At 50.1% G+C, this 22,535-nt stretch overlaps 7 protein-coding genes across 7 annotated transcripts; 3 read left to right on the top strand and 4 right to left on the bottom strand.

The window, feature by feature from the left end:
• Nucleotides 1–511: 511 nt before the first annotated feature.
• Nucleotides 512–1,660, bottom strand: EsH8_X_000089 (NAD(P)/FAD-dependent oxidoreductase; the record flags this gene model as incomplete). The annotated part of the gene is made up of 1 exon (XM_083274177.1): nucleotides 512–1,660. One exon carries the CDS (start codon nucleotides 1,658–1,660, stop codon nucleotides 512–514), a length of 1,149 nt encoding a protein of 382 aa, XP_083119569.1.
• A 1,017-nt stretch (nucleotides 1,661–2,677) lies between these two features.
• On the bottom strand, nucleotides 2,678–6,852 carry EsH8_X_000088 (uncharacterized protein; the record flags this gene model as incomplete). The annotated part of the gene is made up of 7 exons (XM_083274176.1): nucleotides 2,678–2,715; nucleotides 2,769–3,159; nucleotides 3,205–3,726; nucleotides 3,785–5,509; nucleotides 5,560–6,006; nucleotides 6,068–6,738; nucleotides 6,807–6,852. The coding sequence occupies 7 exons, from the start codon at nucleotides 6,850–6,852 to the stop codon at nucleotides 2,678–2,680; spliced, it is 3,840 nt and encodes a 1,279-aa protein (XP_083119568.1).
• A 637-nt stretch (nucleotides 6,853–7,489) lies between these two features.
• EsH8_X_000087 (uncharacterized protein) lies at nucleotides 7,490–9,176 on the top strand (the record flags this gene model as incomplete). The annotated part of the gene is made up of 5 exons (XM_083274175.1): nucleotides 7,490–7,703; nucleotides 7,763–8,402; nucleotides 8,454–8,640; nucleotides 8,694–8,856; nucleotides 8,908–9,176. The coding sequence occupies 5 exons, from the start codon at nucleotides 7,490–7,492 to the stop codon at nucleotides 9,174–9,176; spliced, it is 1,473 nt and encodes a 490-aa protein (XP_083119567.1).
• A 373-nt stretch (nucleotides 9,177–9,549) lies between these two features.
• EsH8_X_000086 (chaperonin 10-like protein) lies at nucleotides 9,550–10,530 on the bottom strand (the record flags this gene model as incomplete). Its single annotated transcript, XM_083274174.1, has 1 exon — nucleotides 9,550–10,530. The coding sequence occupies one exon, from the start codon at nucleotides 10,528–10,530 to the stop codon at nucleotides 9,550–9,552; it is 981 nt and encodes a 326-aa protein (XP_083119566.1).
• A 1,065-nt stretch (nucleotides 10,531–11,595) lies between these two features.
• On the bottom strand, nucleotides 11,596–13,563 carry EsH8_X_000085 (Alpha/Beta hydrolase protein; the record flags this gene model as incomplete). Its single annotated transcript, XM_083274173.1, has 1 exon — nucleotides 11,596–13,563. The coding sequence occupies one exon, from the start codon at nucleotides 13,561–13,563 to the stop codon at nucleotides 11,596–11,598; it is 1,968 nt and encodes a 655-aa protein (XP_083119565.1).
• A 3,488-nt stretch (nucleotides 13,564–17,051) lies between these two features.
• On the top strand, nucleotides 17,052–17,888 carry EsH8_X_000084 (uncharacterized protein; the record flags this gene model as incomplete). The annotated part of the gene is made up of 2 exons (XM_083274172.1): nucleotides 17,052–17,765; nucleotides 17,823–17,888. 2 exons carry the CDS (start codon nucleotides 17,052–17,054, stop codon nucleotides 17,886–17,888), a joined length of 780 nt encoding a protein of 259 aa, XP_083119564.1.
• A 2,051-nt stretch (nucleotides 17,889–19,939) lies between these two features.
• EsH8_X_000083 (uncharacterized protein) lies at nucleotides 19,940–21,702 on the top strand (the record flags this gene model as incomplete). The annotated part of the gene is made up of 3 exons (XM_083274171.1): nucleotides 19,940–20,219; nucleotides 20,267–20,479; nucleotides 20,528–21,702. 3 exons carry the CDS (start codon nucleotides 19,940–19,942, stop codon nucleotides 21,700–21,702), a joined length of 1,668 nt encoding a protein of 555 aa, XP_083119563.1.
• Between the last annotated feature and the right edge of the window lie 833 nt (nucleotides 21,703–22,535).

The raw sequence follows: 22,535 nt of genomic DNA, 5'->3' as shown, positions 1-22,535 counted from the left end.
TGTTTCTAGGATTTAGGGGTCGTATAGCTTAATGTTATGAGGCTGTAGCGGGGTGGGGACAGAAGACGAACTGGATCTCATCAGAGAAAGGAATACTACAGCAGGTACTCTCGGATTCTGCCTATAAATTGAAGTCCAGTAGCTAACCAATACATGTACGAACACACTAGCCCGGTTCCAACTCTAACTGCCAAAGCAGAGATGAACCATGTCTATAACCTCCCGCCTCAACCTCACTTTGGCAGCATTCTTGTTACAATTTTGTCGACTGGTAGCTTCTCTGAAAAGCCCTGAGATCAAACCTATGTTCTGAACCCAGCTGTGACCCCAACTCTTTCGGCCGAGCATTACTCAGTATCCCTTCGCTCTTCCAACCCCATGCCGCATCTTTCTCTGTGCCGTTACTATGCCCTTTTAGTACGTTACAAATGTATTTGCCTGCGATGGGCAAAAACCTATGTCGAGACTAGTTAGTAAATGCTACATTGCTTCCATCAGACGACAAGAGAGCTTACTTGTAGCTACTGAAATTACCGCCGACAGCAAGGTACAGATTCTGAAGCTGCAAATGTGGATGTTTACACATAAGCCAGTCCTCCGTCGGAGTTTTTGCATCCCAACAAATGCGCCACCGGTCCGGTTTCCGATCCCGGGCAATGTTGGGTATCATTGCACTCAAAAGCCTCTCGGTTCCACTCTTGAGCTCTTTCGGGACATCCTGCTGGTTTCTCGCAGAGGGGACAGAAATTTTGTGACCCGATGTCGTGGTTACCGTATTGACGAACTCTGTCTTCAGGTCGTTGATTTTCAACGTCTGATTTTCGCGCGAAGGGGGAGTTAAGATTGCTTGTCCTCTGTATACCACGGCTGGTAGTTCGGCCTGGCACATCGACTCTGTCTCCTGAGGCGTCAAGGTGTAATATGCCGATAGTCTCCCAACCGCTTTAATTTGGCGTTCAATCCTGCCCTCTTCTTGAATTCGCAATGCATCTTCAATGGGCGAAAGCAAACTACTCGTCCAGGCACCCGCCGCTAAAACGATTTGATCCGCCATTAGCTGCTGCCCGTCCACCGTACGTACGCCCACAACCTGCTTCCGCCGCTTGTCAAATAACAGTTCAGTGACGGTGCCTGTCAATCGCCTGACACCTTTTTTCTCTGCTGCGGCCATAAAATTCGCAGTGGCGGATTCGGCGTCGCACCACCCAGCTTCAGGATTGAAGTAACATTTATCGAGGCCTTCGGCCATCATCCCGTCTAAGACCTCCCACTTCTTCCCAAGACTTTTTACGTCGACATCTTTCGTGTAATCCGACCCGCGTTGCCGAAATGTGTCTCGCACGCGCGCGACAAAATCGCTATCCTTTTCGTCAAGCACCACCCACCCAGTCTTGTGAAAGAAGTGGCCGAGTTCCTGGCTCCAGAACCAAGGGTGTATGGCTTCATTGGCGAGATTGCAGTACAGTGAATTGACATAGTCGGTGCGAATGATGCGGTTTACGTCTATGGCGGCTGCGCTCTTCGTGCCAATAGGAGAGGAGGGTGCCCAGCGATCAATCACAGTCACCCGACTGGCGTCTCTGTAAGTTTGTGCGAGGTGGTAGGCTGTGGAAGTTCCGAAGGTTCCGGCACCGATAATCAAGACCGTGGGTTCGGCCATTTCTTTTCGAGTATCGGGAATGTCTACCTGGTGATGTGATAATTTAACTTCTCGGATGGATGTGTGCGAATGGGACTGGTTTCAGGAACGCTGTTGAATAGAAACCTCAACTTATGCCGTCCGTCCGGTCTGTTTTCAGACTTCGTAGCCTGGCTGCATTGTTGGCGGGTTATAAGGCATTTTAGTGCGGGCATTGTGTCTGCATTCACTATTTATAACTTTGTATTTATCTCGGGATATGCGGCGTTCGGCTTCTGCATAGCCCCAAACGAACTGCCGGACTGCACGCATTTTCTGGGGCCCCGCGTTTACCCCGCATCTAGCAATTTCTAGGCGAATGGATCCCGGTTTATCTTGGCGTCACAACGGAATCCGGAGTCCCGCTGACAATCCTTGCGATTGCTCTAGTACCGGTATGAGGCTTCAAAGAGTGCGGGGATGAAGCTTAATGACATCCGCAGCGAGCCAGTCTCTCCTCCCAACATACATCCTCCCGGTAGCTTAGCAATACTTGTGCGGATGAGAGTTATTATTGAGGCCATTTACATTTCGGTATTCTCTTGCCTGAATCGCACCTCAGGTTGGTGAGGGTCCAGTCTGAAACTCATATTAGCCATTGTTGGGGTGGAGCCGGCACGTTTCATAAAGCCGGTCCATAGTTGCTAATTCCTTGTTTTGTTTCTGTACTAATCTTCATATGCTTACTCGTGTATTCACTCTGCACACGTAGCATAGAATTTCGTCACATATGCCACTGAACAACGTGAGGCTGCTTCTCGATATTCTGCCCCGACATACCGGCTTCGACATAGGTGACTGGCTGGCGCGTGCGAAATCGGCGGTCGTCCCACGAGAAGTTGGCCTACTTCAAACCACTTTTCTCCTACATAACTTGAGTTCTTAGGAGGAATAACCAACTAAACTAAAGGAAGCGTCGCTTCCAATAGCTTCTTATCATCGTATTGTCCTGTTGTTGGACTAGCTTCTCATCTGTCTGATATTCTCTTACACCAACTTTCACTCCAATTTACCAAATGCTCCTCCACCGGGGCTCTCTGTATACGTAGTCAGTTGTGTTTACGAATGTATGAGACATTTTGGTACTGACTTATAATTATGTGATCTCCCTTGCGCATCTGGCATGTGTTCTTGCCACCAAGATTGATCTCTCGAAGCCCATATTCGTCCTTCCGAATCCAGAGATTCTCGCCTGGGGTACCTGGGTCACCCCCACACAGTCCGAAAGGAGGTACGGACCGTCGTTCGCTGAGCACGCTGACCTGCACATCACGGCGGAATTCGATGTGACGGATGCATCCATCTCCACCGGGAAACTTACCACGACCACCAGAACCTTTTCGGATCCCGAATTCGTGCAGAATGCACGGGTAGCGCCGCTCAAGAGACTCAGGATCTGTGATTCGGGTATTGGTCATGTGAACGTGAACACCAGATTGGCCGGCCCAAGTCGGGCCCGCACCTGCACCGCCTGCGATTGTCTGCAAATAGTTAGGAAATGTTCGACGAGCGGGCAATCAACGCACCTCATAGTAGCCGAAGCCCAGTGTCGCCTTTCCATCAACTACTTCGCCACCATAACCGAATGTTAGATTATTGCACGTTCCCTGACTGGCTGCAGCGGCTTGGAATGCCCTCAAAACGAGATCAGTGACTCGCTGGGACGTCTCTACATTACCCCCCACGGTTGCTGCTCCCAGTGAGGGCGAGAGGATAGTTCCGGCTGGAAGAACAACGTCGATCGGCGCCAGGCAGCCCTGATTGAGAGGGATATCCTCTTTGACCAGTGACCTCAAAACGTATATAATTGCGCTGAATGTGATTGCTCTCGGAGCATTCAGGTTACCATACACCTCACGACTGGTGCCTGTGAAATCAAACTTCGCGGAACCTTCATCACGGTTGATTTGGATCTTGAGGACGAGCTTGGATCCGTCGTCCATCTGATCTTCTGCCTCAAGAGGTAAACCACTGAATTGATCGTGAACTTGCCTCAGGAGATTTCTCACGACCTTTTCGGCATTATCCTGAATGCCGAGCATGTATTTCTAGATGCACGTTAGCCTAGACTATTTCAGAACGAAACATCATTGCAAGTCAAGGTACCTGAACCGTATGGAGTCCATATTCTTTAATCGACTCATGAATCAATCTGATTCCCTTCTGGTTCGCTGCGATTTGAGCCTTTAGATCACTAACATTGTCGTTCCAGGTTCGAGTCCCAGATGACCCAGGGTAGGATGCTGGTTTCTTCAGCATGATCTCCGCAAGTCCCTCCTCGTCAAATTTGCCGTTGTTCACCAGCTTGAAAGAGGTAAAGGACGCGCCCTCCTGCCAAATCTCCTTGGAATGGGGCGGCATTGACCCCGCCGCTATGCCACCAATATCCGCGTGATGTGCTCTCGACGCCGTCCAGAAGAGGACTTCGTTGGTGTTTTCATCAATTACTGGTGAGATGACAGTGATGTCGGGGAGATGGGATCCGCCAGCTGCTGGATGGTTTGAGACAAGAACGTCACCAGAGCGTAAGGTGTTGCCCCACTTCTCAGCTTGATAGGCAACGGCATAGCTCATCGCTCCAAGGTGGCATGGAATGTGTGGTGCATTGGCGACAAGTCCACCTTGGGGCGAAAAAATGGCGCACGAGTAGTCGAGACGCTCTTTTATGTTGATGGATACCGAAGTTAGTTGGAGAGAGCGCCCCATCTGCTCCGCAATGCTCATGAACCGATGTCCAAAGACGGAAAGCTGAATTGGATCCACGACGTCAGTTTCCTCCAGCATGGTTCCATTTGCTGAAGGTTGTTCACGGTCTAGAACCAGGTGCTGCGGAAGCACCGTAGCCGCCCACCCAGGTTGGATGAGAATGGTTTGCGTCTGGTCGAGAATGATGGCGGGACCGGGAACTTTGTTGCCCGAAGCCATGTCCTCCAACTTGAACAAACTCACCTCGTACCAGTTGCCATTTGTGTAGACCTTTGTTATTTTTTCACTTTTCTTCTCTGGTACCAAACCGACTTCAACCATCTTGAGGGCGGAAGAGACGCTCATGACGTCGGCTCCCGCAGTCTTGCCAAGCGCGCGGACTCGGATGTCCTCGACAAGGATGTCACGATTAAGGACGAATCCAAACTCTACTTCGTGATTGTGAACGAACTTGCTTGAAAAGTCCCAGGAGTCGAACGGTTTCTGGATCATGAGCGAGCTGTTCGTTCCATGATATCGAAGGTTGAGGTACAGCTCGTATTCGATCTGCTGGTCGGTGAACCCCTGAGCCGCGAGTGTCTCACCCACCTCTGCCGTCAGAGCTCCGAATTCTCTTATTAACTGAGATTCATCCATCTCGGACAGCTGCACCGCTCGAGGTCGTTGTATCTCATGCGTCAAGTCGGCCAACGCCATTCCGTATGCCGAAAGTATCGAAGAATATCGATGGATTACGACACGCTCAATCCCTAGTGCCTCGGCAACATCGCAGGCGTGCTGGCCACCTGCGCCTCCGAAAGTCGCCAGCACGTGTTCCGAAGTTCGAATGCCCCGTCCCTCAGTCAGAGATCGGATTGGTCTGCTCATGCTTTCGTTGGCTACGCGCAGGAAGCCGCTTGCAACGGCTTCAGCGGTGAATGATTTTCCTTCTTCGGCATTAATCTTATCGGTTAGAGTCTGGAAAGCCAATGCTGTTGCATCGTAGTCGAGAGGCATGTTCTCCTCCGGACCAAAGATGGCCGGGAAATACTCAGGACGAAGGCGTCCCAGAAAAAGATTGGCATCCGTGACGGTAAGAGGGCCACCTTTCCGATAACAAAGAGGTCCAGGATGAGCTCCAGCCGACTTACAAGCGTTAGTATTTTTGAGCTGCTCAGGATTATGAGGGAGCTCACATCGGGGCCAATAGCAAACAGCCCATTCTTCCAATGCAGAATCGAGCCTCCGCCGGCTGCGACCGTGTTGATGTCTAGCTGCGGAGTCTGGAGTGTGACTTCGGCCGTCTCCGTCTCAAAAACATGATCATAGGTTCCCGAGAAGCGGCTGACATCAGTCGAAGTTCCGCCCATGTCGAAGCCGATGACAGGCATCTTCTCATCCGGGTCATAGCACGACCGCGCAAAACCAATAACGCCACCTGCAGGGCCAGAAAGAATAGCCTTCAACCCAGAGAATTTATGCCATAGACAGAGGCCACCGTCACTTTGCATGAACAGAAGCTTGTCTGCCACAGCGTTAAGTCCGCCCTTGAAGCCATTGCCGAAGTTCTCAACGTAACGTCTGATAAGAGGTGAAAGGTATGCATCGGCTGTAACAGAGTTTCCTCTAGACACCATTTTGATCTGTATTCAATCGGCTATGAGTAATGGTCTTCATTTATCGTATATGTGAGGATGTGCATACCGTAGGTTGAAGCTCTGATGACACAGAAACCTCGAAACCCATACCACGAGCAAGTTCGGCAACCTGCTTCTCGTGATCGGGGTAAAGATAAGAGTGAATGAAGCAAATAGCCAGGCTATTGAATCCTTGGGATTGAAGATCTTTCAGCTGTTCTCTGATGACTTCCGGGTCGGGTTTCTTCAGAATACGAACTGGCTCGCCAGTCAATCCTTCAACCAGGGCTTCGTCGCTGTCGATATCAATAGGCTGCTTTTCGGGGTTTTCAAGAAACTCTTCCATCGTCACTCGCTCGTCAATTTCGACTACTGTATCATACAAGTTCTGGAGTTTATGGATGCTCAAATCGAAAATGTGGGGTCTTGCCTGATTGCCAATGACTAGCAGGTCACGGAAACCTTTGGTGGTCAAGAAGGCAACCCGCTCGCCTTGTCGTTCGAGCAGTGCATTTGTCGCTATAGTCGTACCAATTCGAATTGACTCAACATCTGAAATATCCAGCGGCTCGTCGCGAGAAAGTGAGACGTCCCTGAATTGTGACAAAACGCGGCGGATTCCTTCCGTCGGGGCGTCATGGTAGTTCCGCGGGTCGACTGATAACAGTTTGAAGACCATCTCAGGCGCAGAAGCGCCGGGAACGTAGGCGTGCACATCTGTAAACGTGCCGCCTCGATCTTTGAGCACACCATTTAGCCGTTTGTGAAATCTCGATACCAACTTGTGCTAAGACTGGGGGCCTTACCAATAGCGATTCTGATCTTCTGCTGTTTGTATCCGAGCGAGCCCATTGTGACGTATGTTTAAAGAATTTGGTGTCTTCTCATCGAGATTCTCCTTGTATTCGCAACTTCATCTTACAAACTGATGTCTTTATGGTTTTGGTTCCATCCAATCGGCCACCGAATTCGGTCTCGGGGGCCGGCTCCGAAGGATTGTATTTCGATTGAAAGTGGGACAACTTGCTCCAACAAGCGAACAGGGGGCCATGAGGCGGCGAGTCAAGCCGAAGTTGCCGAGATAAGCCATACATGAGCTCAAACCCCCGCATCCGCATCCGGAGCAAGATACTCGAGAGTCTCGGATGCTATCAGCACTGTCGGTTAGCTGGGCCGTTATCGCATCTGGTGATATACGCGGTAGCAATCTCTCGCAGAACTCATAAATCTTATCAGAGCCTTCCAATGCTTGTTTCCGTTATTCTCCACACGATTCAATCACCTTGCAATAACTGTAACGACGGCTCGGGAACGCGATGCAATGCCGTGCGTCGTCACAGCCTAGGAGATTGGTCATGAAAGTAAATGCTTAAGAACTGCCAATACCAACTTGGAAACAAAGATTAGCAGAAAATAGTTGCCTTGAAGTTTCCATCAACTATTAGAATCTGTTTTTATCAATTGATCCTGACCTGTGATCGAATTCATCATGACGAGCGCAAAGCAAGAGTTGCAAATGACAGGTGAACCCGACTTGAAGTCAACAAATGAGCAAAATATTGGCGACGACGACCATGCTTCCTCCGCTGCCTTTCAAATCGACCGAGTACAAGAAGCAAAGGTTGTGAAGAAGATTGATTTGGCTATCACTCCTATTTTATTCGTCGTCTACTTATCCTGCTTCATTGATCGGTCGAACATCGGTATGTGTACCTGTTCATCGGCACAAGTCGCCTGGTTGAAATTTGCTCACCAACGTCAGGCAATGTGAAGGTCGCAGGTCTTCTTGACGACATTGGCGCGAGCGAGCAACAATTTTCGACCGCTGTATCACTATTCTTTGTCACTTATGTTCCTGTCGAGATTCCTGCTGTCATTCTAGTCAAACGCTTCGAGCCACGATTCGTGTTGACAATCCTGTGTATCATCTGGTCCGTCACGACGATTGCAAATGGTCTTATCAAGAATATTGGTGGGCTGTACGCATGCCGACTCGTTCTAGGTGCCTGCGAAGGTGGTTTGTTCCCTTCTCTCAATATGTACCTTACGATGGTTTACAAACGAGACGAGCTAGCCAAGCGGACATCCTACCTGGTATCATGTACGGCACTATCTGGTGCTTTTGGAGGGCTACTTGCATATGGTCTACTACAAATGGATGGTGTTGGGGGCTTTGCAGGCTGGAGATGGGTATATATCATCGAGGGAGCGTTCAGCATTCTTTGTGCTTTCGCAGTGTGGTTTGGTCTTCCTAGTGATATTCGGAAGGCGTATTTCCTCAATGAAGGAGAGCGACAACTCATGGAAATTCGTCACCAAGAGCGGCTAGATTATATGGGCAGCGAGGAACTTGATTGGGAAGAAATCAAGCTTGCGTTCTTGGACGCGAAGACTTGGCTATCGTGAGTAGCCCCAAACCACATGACTTCCGAGTGAAGTGCTAACATGAGTAGCGCATGGACTCAATTCTGTCAAAACATACTCACCAACGGCTTTGGCACGTTCTTACCTTCGATACTTCGGGCCATGGGCCACGGTACGTTGGCGGCCAACTACCTGACTATCCCAGTGTATTGCTTAGGTGCATTGGCATTCTTCACATTCGCGTTTCTCTCTGATAAGTACGGGAAATGCGGTATCGTGAGTCAAGATCTTTATGTTAAGTTTCACACGACACTGACTATGCGATGCAGTTTCTTTTTGGGACCAATATCTTGGGTGCCATCGGCTATGCGATTCTCATCGGTGTCAGCAATAATGCCGTGAAATACTTTGCTTGCTTTGTGTGTACCATCGCTGTATACAATGGGACTGGGCTCAACCTAGCGTGGCTTAATGTCAACATGGCTCCACAATGTAAGCCCCCGGTGTCATCTCTAGCTCCATTAACTAACAAGAAAATTCAAGACCGACGAGCCACTGCTATCGGAATTCAACAGACGATTGGGAATTCAGCGGGCGCTGTTGCCGGGCAGATATATAGGAGCACTCCATATCTACTTGGGAACAGCTTTTCCCTTGGAGCCATCTTCGTCGCTGAATGTTTAGTTACTATTCACTGGTTCTATCTGCGTCGACAGGAAAAGGAGAAGCGAGAGATATTGGCCGGGAGTAAGGAGGACAAACGGGCAATCCAGTCTGGAGATCGTGACATACACTTCCGATATCGCCTTTAAAATAACCGTAGAGAAGTGGCACCGAGAGAAGTATTACAAATGGATAAGAAGGCTCTGGTGTCGAAAATTTGCGTCCATGTATGGGGATGCTAGTAACAGAGCAATTACGGATGGGTTTTATGACCGGCTGCCTGGGTTTCTAAAGATGATTACCGGAAGAGCCAGTTCTACCGCCTGTAACTAACACCTGCACAAAAAATGCTTCTTACCAGTAACTAGCTAAGACTTGCCGCCAATCCGGACGTGTTAGGTGCCCACTGCATATTAAATGGCCAAATAAGTGGTTAAATTTTATCAGGTTGTTATCAGGACATCCTTAAAAATCTTAGGTCTTTATTGCGCTATAACTCTCGTATCTTGCACCTCTTATTTTCTATAGTTTCCGTGGAATAGTGTACAGCCGGCTATTAACCTCTCCAGCACCAAGCATCTCGAGGCTCTCGGGAACATTCTCAAACGGAATCTCCTTAATAAACGGCTTCAGGGCACCCGATGATAATAGCTCTAGAACCTCTTGAAACTCCTGTATGCTAGCACTCGTTGAGCCCTTGAGCGACACATTCTGCGTGACGAGGGACGTGGTGGTGATCTGGACTGTCTGGGACGCAAGCCCAACCAGCACCACGCAACCCCCAGGCCTTACAGCGGACACAGCAGCCTCCACCGTCTGCTGCGCGCCCGCAAAGTCCAGCACGACGTCGAACGTTTCGCCCGAAAAACTTGCCAGGCTCACGGCACAGTCCACGGCGCCGAGGGCACGCGCCTGCTCAAACTTTGCCTCGTTGATATCGACGCCGAAAACCCTCGCCCCGCGGAGTGCCGCGATTGCGACACCGTTGAGCCCCAGCCCGCCCAGGCCGATGACGGCGACTGTATGGGACCCCGAAACGCGGCCCTCGGCGACAACGGCGTGGTATGCCGTCGCGATGGAGTCCGTCGCTACGGCACCCTGCGCGAAGCTGACGCCATCCGGGAGCTTGACGAGGTTCTTGAGCGGGGCGAGCGTATACTCGGCGTAGCCACCGTCGCAGCCAACGCCGAGGGCTTCCTGGAAATTGCGCTCTTGAATTGGGTGTCCGACGCAGGCGACGGCGACCCGGTCCCCAACTTTAAAGGGTACGGAGGAAGGGGTTTGGTCGCCGAGCTTGGTGATGACACCGGCGATCTCGTGGCCTAGAGTTACAGGCAGGGCGCACATCCAGGCCGCGCCGCCGCCGTGGAGGACGTGGGTGTCTGAGTGGCAGAGCCCAGCGGCTTCGACGCGGATCAGAGCCTGGCCGGTGCCAGGTGTGGGGATCGGCAGGTCCTGGAGCACGAGGCCCTGGTCGGGGCCGAGGAATCGGAAGGCCCTCATGGCTGTAGAGATGGCGGGTTGCACCGTCTTAAATTCAGGGAAAGACTGTTCAGTATTGATAGCAAACGGAAGTAATATTTTTCCAAAATAGGAGCGTACTTTCAATAACAGATTATTGGACTTGAGGCCTTCTGTACCGTTCTATTTATTCAAATCTCTTCCTGGGTAGAACGGCGCCTGATTGTTATCATGCAAGTGAACTAGTTCCGTTGAAAATATTTTCTGTGGAGAAGCTTCTTCGTCCACCGGAATGATTCATAATGAGTTATAAACCTTAAATTCACGCCGGCAACAACATCCGTGAGGTTGTCAGCGTGCTAGTAGGCCCGTAAACATTTAAGTTCGCCGTTGAAACAGGTGTCACAGCCAGGAAGGCAGCGCCTAATCCACTAAACCAAAAGATCTCACTCTGCTAGAAGTTACCTAGCCGGGCGTTATCAGGCCCTAAGACTCACAGCGTAGTTGTGGCTACCCGTGTCACGCAGCAAATCTACTTCTGTCGTTTATTGTTAATATGTCAGTTCCAATGCTCATGCACCTGACTCCTACCGCCATCGTGGCACTAATCCTCACAGAGCCCTTCCGTTGGCTAACACTGTGCTGGTATCAAGGACCCCAACAGCACTGTGCTGTGGCCGTCACATCTCACCTGTTGAATTACAGGATAGGCTTAGAAGGATGATTGTATGTTGTGCAACTATCCAGATCCATGTCAAGGCCCATGTGCCAGAGAAGCAATGGTGACCTGCAATTCAACAAATGGAACCGAAATATGACGCCGTTCCTACTTAAACATAATGAGTCTGGACATTCAATGTTTTGTACGTATAGGCATCTATTCTATCTACACATTCTTTGACCATCTGACTAATGTATACTATGTCTTAGAATTTACGATTGGTTTTTTCCATAGCATCTACAACAACTAACCTTGCCTTGTCCAACTGATGCCTGCCGCGATATCTAAAACTTCCAATAGTTTGCTAAAATACAGACCGTAACCCAGTATCCGTCGAGGCGTGTTTCAGACTTCTCTTTCTAAAAATGTTAGGCGGTCGCCTTTGCTTATACTTCCGTAATGCCGGTGTCATTCACGGGCATAAGCAAGAAACTGTCATATTTTCCACCAACATGGAAAAAATGCAGCCCTTTATTGCGAACTGCCGGTGTCTCAACTCGTTGCTCATTAACAAAGGCGGGATTCGATGACATGTCCCCTCCCAACTGGATTAACGAAACATTCTTTCCGGGTTCAAATGTTCCCCCGCTGGCAGGAACTGGTACAATGGCAGTTCCAAACCCCAGATCAGTCTGGGAAGACGCAATGGTAGCAGGTGCGATCGTAAGGCTGAGAAGTTCTCCGGGGTGGAACCTCATCGCGACGGGCCACAACGGAATCTCAACAGGAACGATCTCTCCTGGCAAGAGAAGCTGTTCCTTGCTGTGTGATAGGAACGGCTCATATTCCGTAGAGCGGCTGGCGTCCAACGCCCGGTGCGAGACACGCAGACTTCCAGTGGGGCCAATGGTGCGGGAACTTTCGCTGCCAGCGTTGTTTTTGAAAGCCGTTCCATTGGCCGAGAGTTTTTGGACTACCACGGATATGTCCATGTCGTCACCGGAAGGTGATGAAACCCATAAGCGAAGTTTTGTGTAGCCGTTCAGCTCCATAAGATGAGGCACGCTATATGTGAGAGTAGTCCCTGCTGAGTCGCTGCTGTTGTATGAGATGGAGCTCTCCATGGAGGGATGATCATCGCCAAGAGTATTGTTGGGTTGCAGGTACAATGTCTTCGGTTCGAGGCCTGGAACAGGCCAATCTGATGCAATGCGGCCTAAAGTGTCCTCGGCGCCTGGGTCGAGGACGGCGAGGCGGAGACGGGGCGTAGACTTCCAATCGTTATCCATGTTCTTGAGGTAATGATCAAAGAACTTCTGCAGGTCCGCAACGTTCTCGGACTTGTAGTAATCAGGCCATTCGTAGGAGTTGTGCACTCTAAGCCATTTCTCGGGGGATCTGATGCGACGGAAACCTTCAAATGATCCATGGGTGTGTAGTGTGTTCGTATAGCTTGCCACGATGTATGCCGGGATACTGATATTCTGCAGGGCTGCAATCTTGTCTTCCCAGTACGAGGTAATCACTCCTTCGGAAAGAATCATTCGGGGCACATCTTCGCCGAATCCATTGCCAGCGAAGGTGGTGAGAATGGCTTCCTGAAAGCCAGGGGCAGGGATGCCGCCCGCCACTGCCACATCTCGGTAGAGATCAGTCAAACCTTCCCAAGGTGCGATTGCAGCGAGGTGTGGAGGGTTTTCAGCTGCAATGAACCACTGAGATACTGCGAGCCAGGAATTGCCGGACATGCCAAGCTTGCCCGAGCTCCAGGACTGCGTCGCCGCCCACTCGATGAAGTCGTAGCCATCTTCTCCTAGCTGTCGGCCCCAGTATGTAAGGTTCCCCTCTGACGAGTACGCTCCATGGCAGTCGGGGTTAAGCACGGCATAACCCTTGGAGACCCAGTATGCTGGGTCAGGAGCTTCGAACTTTTGCAGCTCGGAGACAGAAGACAAATTCACTCCAGAACGGCCCTGAACGTCGTCGAGCCACTGTCCACCAACCTCCTTGCCATACGGGCTCCAAGCGACGATGGCGGGGACGGTATCGTTGGTGACCGGACGGAAAATATCGGTGTAGATGGTGACCCCGTCGCGGAGTGTTACGGGAACGTCGCGCTCGAAGATGATGTCACATGGAAGTGGAAGCGCGCCCTCACGGCGTATGGTGCCTGCTTTCAGAGTCAGGCTCTCCTGTTTGAATCCAGGGTAGCGGGCGCGGGCCGCATCGGGAGGAAGAAGGCGGCGAAAGAAAACCGAGTAAGAATCGTTGCCGGCGATGCGCAGGGTGCCTTCTACGATTTCGCCTTCTGTAGTGTTCTGAGCGTTGGTGCATCGACAGAGCGCAGTAGCCAATAATGAAAGACTTGCAATACTCGAGAACAAACTCGGGCGAACCGATCCGGGGAGTTTCATTGTAAGAAGATGATTGGTGTCAAAAACGATGGTGGAAGAATGAAAGTTGCTTGGTCTGCTGTCAGAACACGATTTTTTTCTTCGACCGGCGGTTGGACATTGTTTCTTTATACAGAATCAATTCTGCTTCTAAGTGGAAGTCCAGCCTAGGGGTACAACGTCCAACTCTCCCATGCGCCCAAAGATCATTGTAGTGAGAGGGGCGGAGTCTCAACATTGATGTCATCGCATCTCAAGATGCAAGCTGCGGTTGAACCAAGGTGACGGACATGGTCCATACGGAGCAACCAATGAGTCTCCTTGATACGAGTTTCACTTTCTCTAGATGGAGGCATCTGACGCGTAACATTTGCATCGAGTGGGGGGGGTCCGATCAGTCGGAAATCTGTATTAATGCTGTTGGGAGCAGATTCTGGGCTTGCTGTCCCGACTCTGATGAACAGAGGTGGGGATTGTCCTCGAGCGACTCCAGAAAATGCCAATGACTGATTGGTTGCATCGTTCGGTCCCTGTCAAGAGAGTTGGATTGCAGGGGTGCCCTCGTATGTCCCCCGCTTTTATTACTGACGATTGTTGACAACGAACTGTCTTAACTCTCCTCAAAGTCCCCTCCGTCTAGCGACTCTTCAACCATGACTCGAGATCCATCGGTGTCCGCTGTCCGGTGGTATATCAGCCTCGCCCCCTTGTCTCTTCCAAGAAATCTGACCAGCACGCCCGTCACCCGCGCAGCCTCGGGTACATCCTCGCAACTGGTGATTTGGCCCAAACCATGTTCCTCAATCTCCACAATCCGCCCGAGAACTCGTGCAGCTAATCTCCCCTCCATCACACCGTCTCTGCGACGGAGACACCGGAGAATGTTCATGGCTGTCCTTCGTATCCTCGGATCACGACATCTCCGCACGAGTCTGCACAGGGGTAAGATGAACCCGCCTCCTAGTACGAATGATGAAGTCACCGGAAAGGTAGCAGCTGCAGCGGAGGCGTGGGTGAGCATTTCCACAAATTCCGGCATATACCTGTCCCAATTTAGCTGCAGCTCATTGTCGCCGGGCCCATAGACAGCGAAGTAGACATCTAATCTCCGAATGTGAAGCATCGCGAGTGCATGCTGCTCCAATTCGTTGGGTCGATTGTTATGGGTGATGAAGCTGGCGTTGAAAGCTTCAAGCCAATATTGATAAAGAGGGCGATTTGAGGACCTGGACTGCGCGGTGTGGCCTTGGTGTTGCATGCAGTCGTCCGATCGAAGACAGACGATTGCCAGCGCTTCGAGATGTTTGGATGCCTCCGCCAGGTTCTGAAAAGAAGGCGGTATGCTTGTGACGTGCTTAAAAACGGGAGAATGAAGAAGCGGTCGGTGTTCCGTCCCACGTAACTGTCAAAGGAGTCAGAGAATGAGGTAGCAGAGAGAGACTTTTCATACGCACTTCATTCATGTAAAGTTCCAGACGCACAAAAACCGGCACGAATGGTCCAAGCTGACTGGAGCTTGTAAAATCCATTTGGGGAGATCTCCTCTGAGCTAGCATCTTCAAACCCAATGAAATCAAGTTGAATGTTCCGGGATTATTACCACATAGAGTCTGATAAGCATTTCAGACGTTAGCAACTAAAAAATAATATTCCGAAAAGTTGATGTACTACTTGCCTCAATACACGCAAAAAGAACCGCAGACATTACCGAGAGGGCATCCATTGGGCCATCAAGATGGCCAGCCCGTTGTTGTAACGCTTTCTGGTAGTGTTGAAGAGCTGAGGCCGTCCTCATATTCAGGGGGGCTTTGCGAGGCACCGGCCATACGATCGGCCAACACTGCATGTCCTCTAGCAACAAGCCAAGTGCGACGGTGGCGTGGAAGACGGCACGGTCAAGATGAGCGACCTGTAGGACCATCCGCTCCCAAAACTCACTCTCCAGGCCGTTGGAAAGAGTTGGAATTCCTCTAAGTTTGAAATATTGAAAGGCCAGGAGTTCTTCCTCGTTGGTCGAAATTGAAATGAACACATCTGGACTTCGAGCGACGGATGTGAAAGTCTGTTCAGCCCGTCCGTAGCAGGGCTGCTTCTGGAAGTACCCATCACACGCGAAACCGGCATTGCGACCTATTTTGTGAGTTTGAGACAATTATGGCCAGGCGATTGTGTAATGCATACAGTTCTGGCAGACTGGCAGTGCTTCATCACACTTGATATGTCTTTCTGAAGGCAAAGCTTGGTGTCAGCTGGATTCAACGTCACATTACGTTAGGTAGCTCACTTCTATAAAGCTGTCAAAACCATGCAGATACAGTGGCCGTATGTTTCCAGTCAATCTAGGTGATTACCAACCTGCATGTTAGACACCCTGTTCGGGACTTGGGTGCCCATACCTTTTTGCGCTGACCGCGTTTAACCCTCGTCATGATGAACACGTGTCAGCAAGCTCCAGTCGCCGTGGCTTCGTAAAAGTTCCGCAGTTTTAAGTGGGCGTTGAAGAATATTCAAGATTCCCTGACGTGGTGCTCTCCAGTGTTCTTTACTGTGTAGTTAAAGGAGGGAAGTTTCCAAGCGTGTCCTAGATTCGCGTTGGATCCCCACAGTTTATCATGATCTGCGCCACATCACAGCCACGAAAATGCGTTGCAGTACGTATAAATTGCCCTGATTCAGGTCCCCTACCATCTCACTGACTGGTCCGAGCTTTTGGATCCGATTAACCCAACGTCTCTTCCGTTCTGGTTCTGGCTCAACTCAGTGTGGGTTCTTAATACTTCAAGCAGGTGAACAATTTACGAGACATACTGTTACAAAAGGAATCAACTGCGGATCTATGGAGTTATGGTCCCAACAGGATCTGTCGTCCATGTGACCTGAGACCATACTCACATGAGGCTGCACAAGTACAGGTAGTGTCACAACAACCAGAAACAGTTACGCCAAATCAACACGAGACTCCAGGGGCAGGCAACAAAAGAACTCTAAGACTAGCGCAATGCTAATTTTTAGTGAATTCTTGTCAAGGCTTAACTTGAAGTACGGCCAAGCATATCTACCAGTAGTGATTGATATGTATATGCCCAGGCCATTAGTAATGGGTTTGGCGGAATGTTCCGCAGCCACACGCACGCGCCACGCCGCGCCACATATCCTCGGTGTGATTGCGGCAGAAGTTGATTCATCGGTGTCCGAAAGTGTCCGAGTTAACAAGGTACACCGTTAGAATCGGAAGCCAACGTGGAGCGGCTTACATATCAAGACGCACCTCCGCTCCGAATCTCCTGTCATTACGCCGAAGGAAAAAGGCCGAAGTGCTTTTTTCATTAACGTGCCCGAGCACTCCACATTGTTGATAGCGGACTAGAAGAAGAATATCGCATGCACGTAGTAAAATTGAAAACCTCAAATATCACTGCAAGCTTCTCATATCAACCCATTCATTCCTCAGTATTTACACATTGATCCAGTTCATTCTATCAGCAACAACATCGGAACGATTCTGAGCCATGGCCAAGGATTTGGTTGACAACGTGTCTCGCGTCAAGAGGTTCAATGTCATTGGCACAACTTTATTTGTAGGACTCCGTGCAGCGGACACGCTACTTCAATATGCTCTCATCCAACGTGGCTGGGCGCAGAAGGCGATTGAATTCGTCGGCAGGACGACGTTGGATCCAACCATGGTCACCAATTCGTCCACGTCACAACTAAGTCCTTACTACGGCATCGTCACATTCATGGCTTTCGGCAGCAGTTTAAAGCAGATATTCACCGTGCTCGTCCTGACAGAGCAAGACATGCCCCCATCGTCAGCCATCATCATTGCGCTATTCAACACAGTCTTCAATTCGGTCAATACCGGGTTATCGCTCTGGTCCGCGACCTCTGCAATGTCAAGCGCCACAACTCTATCTGAAGTGCTGCGGTCTCCCAGAGTCGCTGGTGGTCTCGCATTCTATCTCGTTGGCATACTGACAGAGGCCGTCTCGGAGATCCAGCGCATGCGTTTCAAGAAGGACCCTGCCAATAAAGGGAAACCTTATGCTGGTGGTTTGTTTTCCCTTGCGAGGCACATCAACTACGGCGGCTACACTGTCTGGCGAGCGGCCTATGCCTTTACCTGTGGGAGTTGGGCCGCTGCTATCCCGATTTTTACCTTTTTCTTTTACGATTTTGCGGCCCGAGGCGTCCCAGTCCTTGATGTATACCTCTCAGATAGGGTGAGTTTTCACATTTTGGAACTTGGACCTATGACTAACATGTCTGTTATTTCCTAGTACGGTGATACATGGAAAGAGATAAAAGCTCGCGTTCCATACCGTTTAATCCCTGGCATCTACTAGGCCTTGAAATGGAGAGAGCGAACTCGCTCTTTGTACATGATCATCAAGGGAGCCGGTATTGTTTCGATATTGATGGTATCAGAGTGATGAACCTAATGGTATCCGGCGTGTTAAGGCTGGCGAGGAACAGATGGTGCAGGTCGTCCCCCGGCATCTGATGGTCATGGAAGGACGTAGATAAAAAATTGCATTCTAAAAGCGCAAGAACCCTGAAAAAACCACAGGGTAATAGGATACAAATCACCGAGTAACTGGGTGGAGGCAGTGAGCGTTGTTAAGTTGTGTCAAAGTTGTTGTCAAGCAGAGTGAAGGGCGCAGTATCCTCGTGTTCGTAGGTAGTTATATGTAAGACTATTGCTGGAAGCTGCCCTCTTGGAATGCCATAGTGAAATCCAAGGTTCTTGTACTTGTGCGCCCGCACTTTCTCCTTGCTCTCTCTGTCCTAGATCTTTGCTTGTGCGTTGCTCGTTCCTTTTTATACCCCTGATGGTGTCTGAGTGCCAAACAGGTTGGGAGACTCTCTGCCCCTAGACATGGACTCAGTATATAGTGGAAAAGACAATATGATAGATCTTAGCTCATTTGAGGACAAACCTGACCTGATCCTACCAACTTCGTATTATTCTCAATAACTCGCAGCCCTTCATTACGAATATCGCTGTAGTTGATCTACCTCATCAAGGTATGGTCTGAGAAATTCAGTTCTTGGTTTCTGCGAACAGACCCATACTGTTACAGTATTTATGTACGTCCTGGGGGTCACGTGGCATTAGACACGTATCCTTTAGGAGCCATAGTCATTACTCCTGTTATGACTATTGACGTGGTCAGACGGGCGTGTCCGTTATGGTTCAATGATGCACCAAAAGTAGCGAATCGCTCCGCGAGTTCTTGCCGAACGTCAATATGAAGCCCCCACCATATCCATGGTACTAATGTGCCCGGACTTGTAGCATAATAGCTTCATTTAATAAGAGGTTTACTATAACAGGGAGTAACTGTAGCCATTTTATCAGATATGAAATACTGAACAATTCACAGGAACGGCAGAAGAGCAGACACATCGAGAAGGATGGTAGTATTAGAAACAACAAGGACAACGGGGACCCAAATCAAACATATATTCTACCACTGTATGTGCGTAGTATTGGAGAAACGCAGTCGGTTTCTGAAGCCACTACACCGGCAGTATCAAAACGTCCGGGTGGCAGAAGCAGTTTTATTAACCACAAAGCAAAGACGATGCTAGGGTCAGGGGACGTGATTTAATTCTGAGCGCCAGGTAAGGTCCATCACTTCAAATGGAGCAATTTCAGTTTTGATGCAACAGAGCATCTCAAGGATTTTGGAACTGGGGTCTGGGTATGCAGTTGTATTGTAGGCATGCATCCCTGACCAGGTGGAAATTTGGGTGTACATACCCCCTGTCACTGGGCAGAAGCAATGCCTGCTTCCCGCAGGCCATATACACTCGATTACGCCTCGCGACAAATTCCTTTGGTAATCAAAGATATTAGATGTCATTTACGCGTTCCTTACATATTTCTCCTATGACAACAGACGGGATACGAGATGGAAAACACTAGAAAAAGTAACCGGTTGAGCCACAAAGAGACCTGATAGTGACGGAGGGACAATGCAACCCCTCTCAGCTGGAGAGCTAATGAACACACTTGGTCCATTTTGGGTCGGTACACTGCAGCTCATCGTCCCATTCCGTATCTAGTCTCAATACTTAATACCGCGTTGCTGAACATCCGAGCTGCGCAATAGAGGCGCAGCAAATCCTTCAGAGAGCAAATCCTTCGGAAAGCAGAGAGACACTTCCGTCAAATGGTTGAGAAAACGCAGTTAATTTTTTCCTTGTAGTTTTGATAGGTTCCTGGCGGCATTTCTTCCGTCGGGACGGTTTTCCGGCGGCTAACTTTCTCATGTGCCGGGTTCCGTCCATCAACGCCACTGAGGACTTGAATTAAGCGAGCATTGATAAAAAGCGAAGCAGATACCGACAATATTGTATTATTGAACCTAGAATCAGTGAAATCGGCAAGATGCTTTCGTTTCACCTAGTTTCCGCCTTGCTCTTCTGCACCAGTGTTGCTGGACAGACTCATCCATCACCATCGGCCGTTATCAATGCGGGTACAATCATCGGCACGACGACTTCTTTGCCGTCCACCACGGCTGTCGTGAACAAGTTCCTTGGGATTCCTTTCGCACAGTCACCTACTGGAGAGAACCGCTTCCTCCCCCCACAGCCGCTACTGACGCACACCGAAAGCCCGCTGCATGCTACAGCGTGGGGAAACAAGTGCATTGCTGTCAGCGGAAGTAAGTTTCGCCAAGGAAAATTGCCGAGCATGGATTGACGATAGTAGATGCTGATGGGCCTCCCGAGAGCGAGGACTGCCTCTTCCTGAACGTCTACACACCGGGTGGAGCCGGCTGCCGGAGCTCGGGTCGGCCTGTGCTCGTGTGGATCCACGGCGGATGGCTGCGAGAAGGGACGGCGAGTCAGCCGATGTTTGACGGGTCCAGCTTCGCCGCTGAGCAGGGCATAGTTGTCGTGACATTCAACTACCGTCTCAATGGTATTTTGTCTTATCCCCTCCCCGAGATGGCTTGCTGACGAGGTACAGTCTTCGGGTTCCCGAATTCTCCCCAATTGCCGCTTGAGCAAGAAAACCTAGGTTTTCTCGACCAGCGCCTCGCCCTCGAATGGGTTCAGACTAACATACATGCTTTCGGCGGAGACCCTTCCAAGGTGACCATCGCGGGCGAGTCCTCGGGTGGGTCCTCAGTTGATCGACTCGTGACCACCATCCACTCCAACCCTCCCTTCCGCGCCGTCGCGTGTTCGAGCGGACAGGCAACAGTCAGTGCCATCGGTCGAGACGGTGGTCCAAAATCTTGGGCCGCTCTCATTTCTCTTCTTGGATGCGCAGGAGATGATCAGATTGGTTGTGTACGTGGAGTTGACGGCAAGACGATCCGAGACCTGGTAGTTGCGAACGGCCTTGACTTCAGCCCGGTGAACGACAATGTCACACAAATGGAGCTTCCCTACCTCCCGACCCGAGCTGCCGGGGGTGTTGCACCTGTTCCGTTATTGATCGGTTCAACAGGCCAAGAGGGTACCTACCTGGCTCCCGCATATGGGCTGAATCTTTCAACCGTCACTGAAGCAGGTCTTGCACAAGTCATCAGTATATTTGCGGGCAATGACTCTGAGCTTAATTCGGCTATTATGCAGATTGTGGCCGTCAAACAACAGATGACGGGTATTTCTTTATTTCACGCTGCTGCTCAAGTTTACACCGAGGTAGTTTATCAATGCGTAAGTCTCAACCCATCTATTCCTCAGCTGCAGGATCCCTCTCTAACTGAAATACCTTCACAGCCCGCTCTTCTCGTCTCACGCACTTCATCTCAGAGCGAAATACCAACCTGGAGATACTTCTACAACTCTTCGTTCCCGAACCTGGCCGCCACGGGGTATACTTCCGATGAGCTAGGGGCGTCCCACGGATCGGACACGTCAATGATTTGGGGGACTTACCCCCAAGAAGGAGCCACAGAAAACCAGAGACAACGGAGTAGGCAGTTACAAACAATCTGGGCTGGTTTTATCAAGGACCCTTCAGGTCAAGGTCCTGGCTGGGAAAAGGTGGACACCGATGGAAACAACATTGCATGTATTGGTTGCTTGGGAGGTGGCGAGCTGGATGTTATCCCATCTGCCGTCGTAGATGGATGGTGCCCAACCTACGAGCCGTTTTTCGGCCGAGTCAAAACGCCATTTGTGAAGGTCTAGGCAACAGGGTTTCTTTGTCAAAGGGTTCAAGTCTGGAGTTCGTCGGCCCATCACCCCTCAACTGTCTTGGTTCTGTTAAAATCGTTAATTGAAACTAACAGTGACAAAGTCGAGATGCATGATTGAAGTCTGTTCAAATACTTAGTATTAATACGCACGTTACTTCCGTTTCTAGGAAATGTCGCCTTTATGGAGAACGGTGTTGACGGCTTCGTCGCTGCCAACGTGATGAAATCTCCCTGGTGGAGAAGAGGATAGAGAATTAAGTCTACATTTTGCAAACGACAAAAACAACATGCGAGGTAATGTGATTTGGCCGAGACATCGGAAGAGGGGAATGGTTACTGTTCGTTTCGCTGCCAGAGCAGACTCCCAAGTCTCCATCGGCTTGACCAATCTATATGTTGAAGATGCCTTCTGATACGGTCAGGGCGTGAGTGTGTGTCTCTGTTGTTGCCTCTCCTTACCCCTACCTGATGCACGCAGAACCACCACCATTTCTTCCATCTTTCACAGCACAACAACAGCAGGCTCATAATTTCGGCTGTTTATTCATTCTGCACTGACACGTCGACCTGCCTTAACGATTATAGCAGTACACTCCAGTCCAAGCGAGGAAGGGTTCTCCTCATTTCCAAATTCACGGGAAGAGATAAAACGGCTGCTCAAAACGACCTGCAGAACACACGCTACAACTCAAATTACGGTTTTGGCAGGGGTGATGCTCCTAGGTCGTTTGACTGGGTATGCAAAAACAACACAAACATGCACGTTGAGAAGCCCTGCGACGAGGAAGTCGCTAATATCAAGAAGAAGCCCGATTCTTGGAATCC

Source organism: Colletotrichum jinshuiense, chromosome 10 (genome assembly GCF_051148585.1).
Source record: "Colletotrichum jinshuiense chromosome 10, complete sequence".
Lineage (NCBI taxonomy): Eukaryota > Fungi > Ascomycota > Sordariomycetes > Glomerellales > Glomerellaceae > Colletotrichum > Colletotrichum jinshuiense.
The sequence above is the reverse complement of the archived record's forward strand: the minus strand, read 5'-3'. Positions and strand labels throughout refer to the sequence as shown.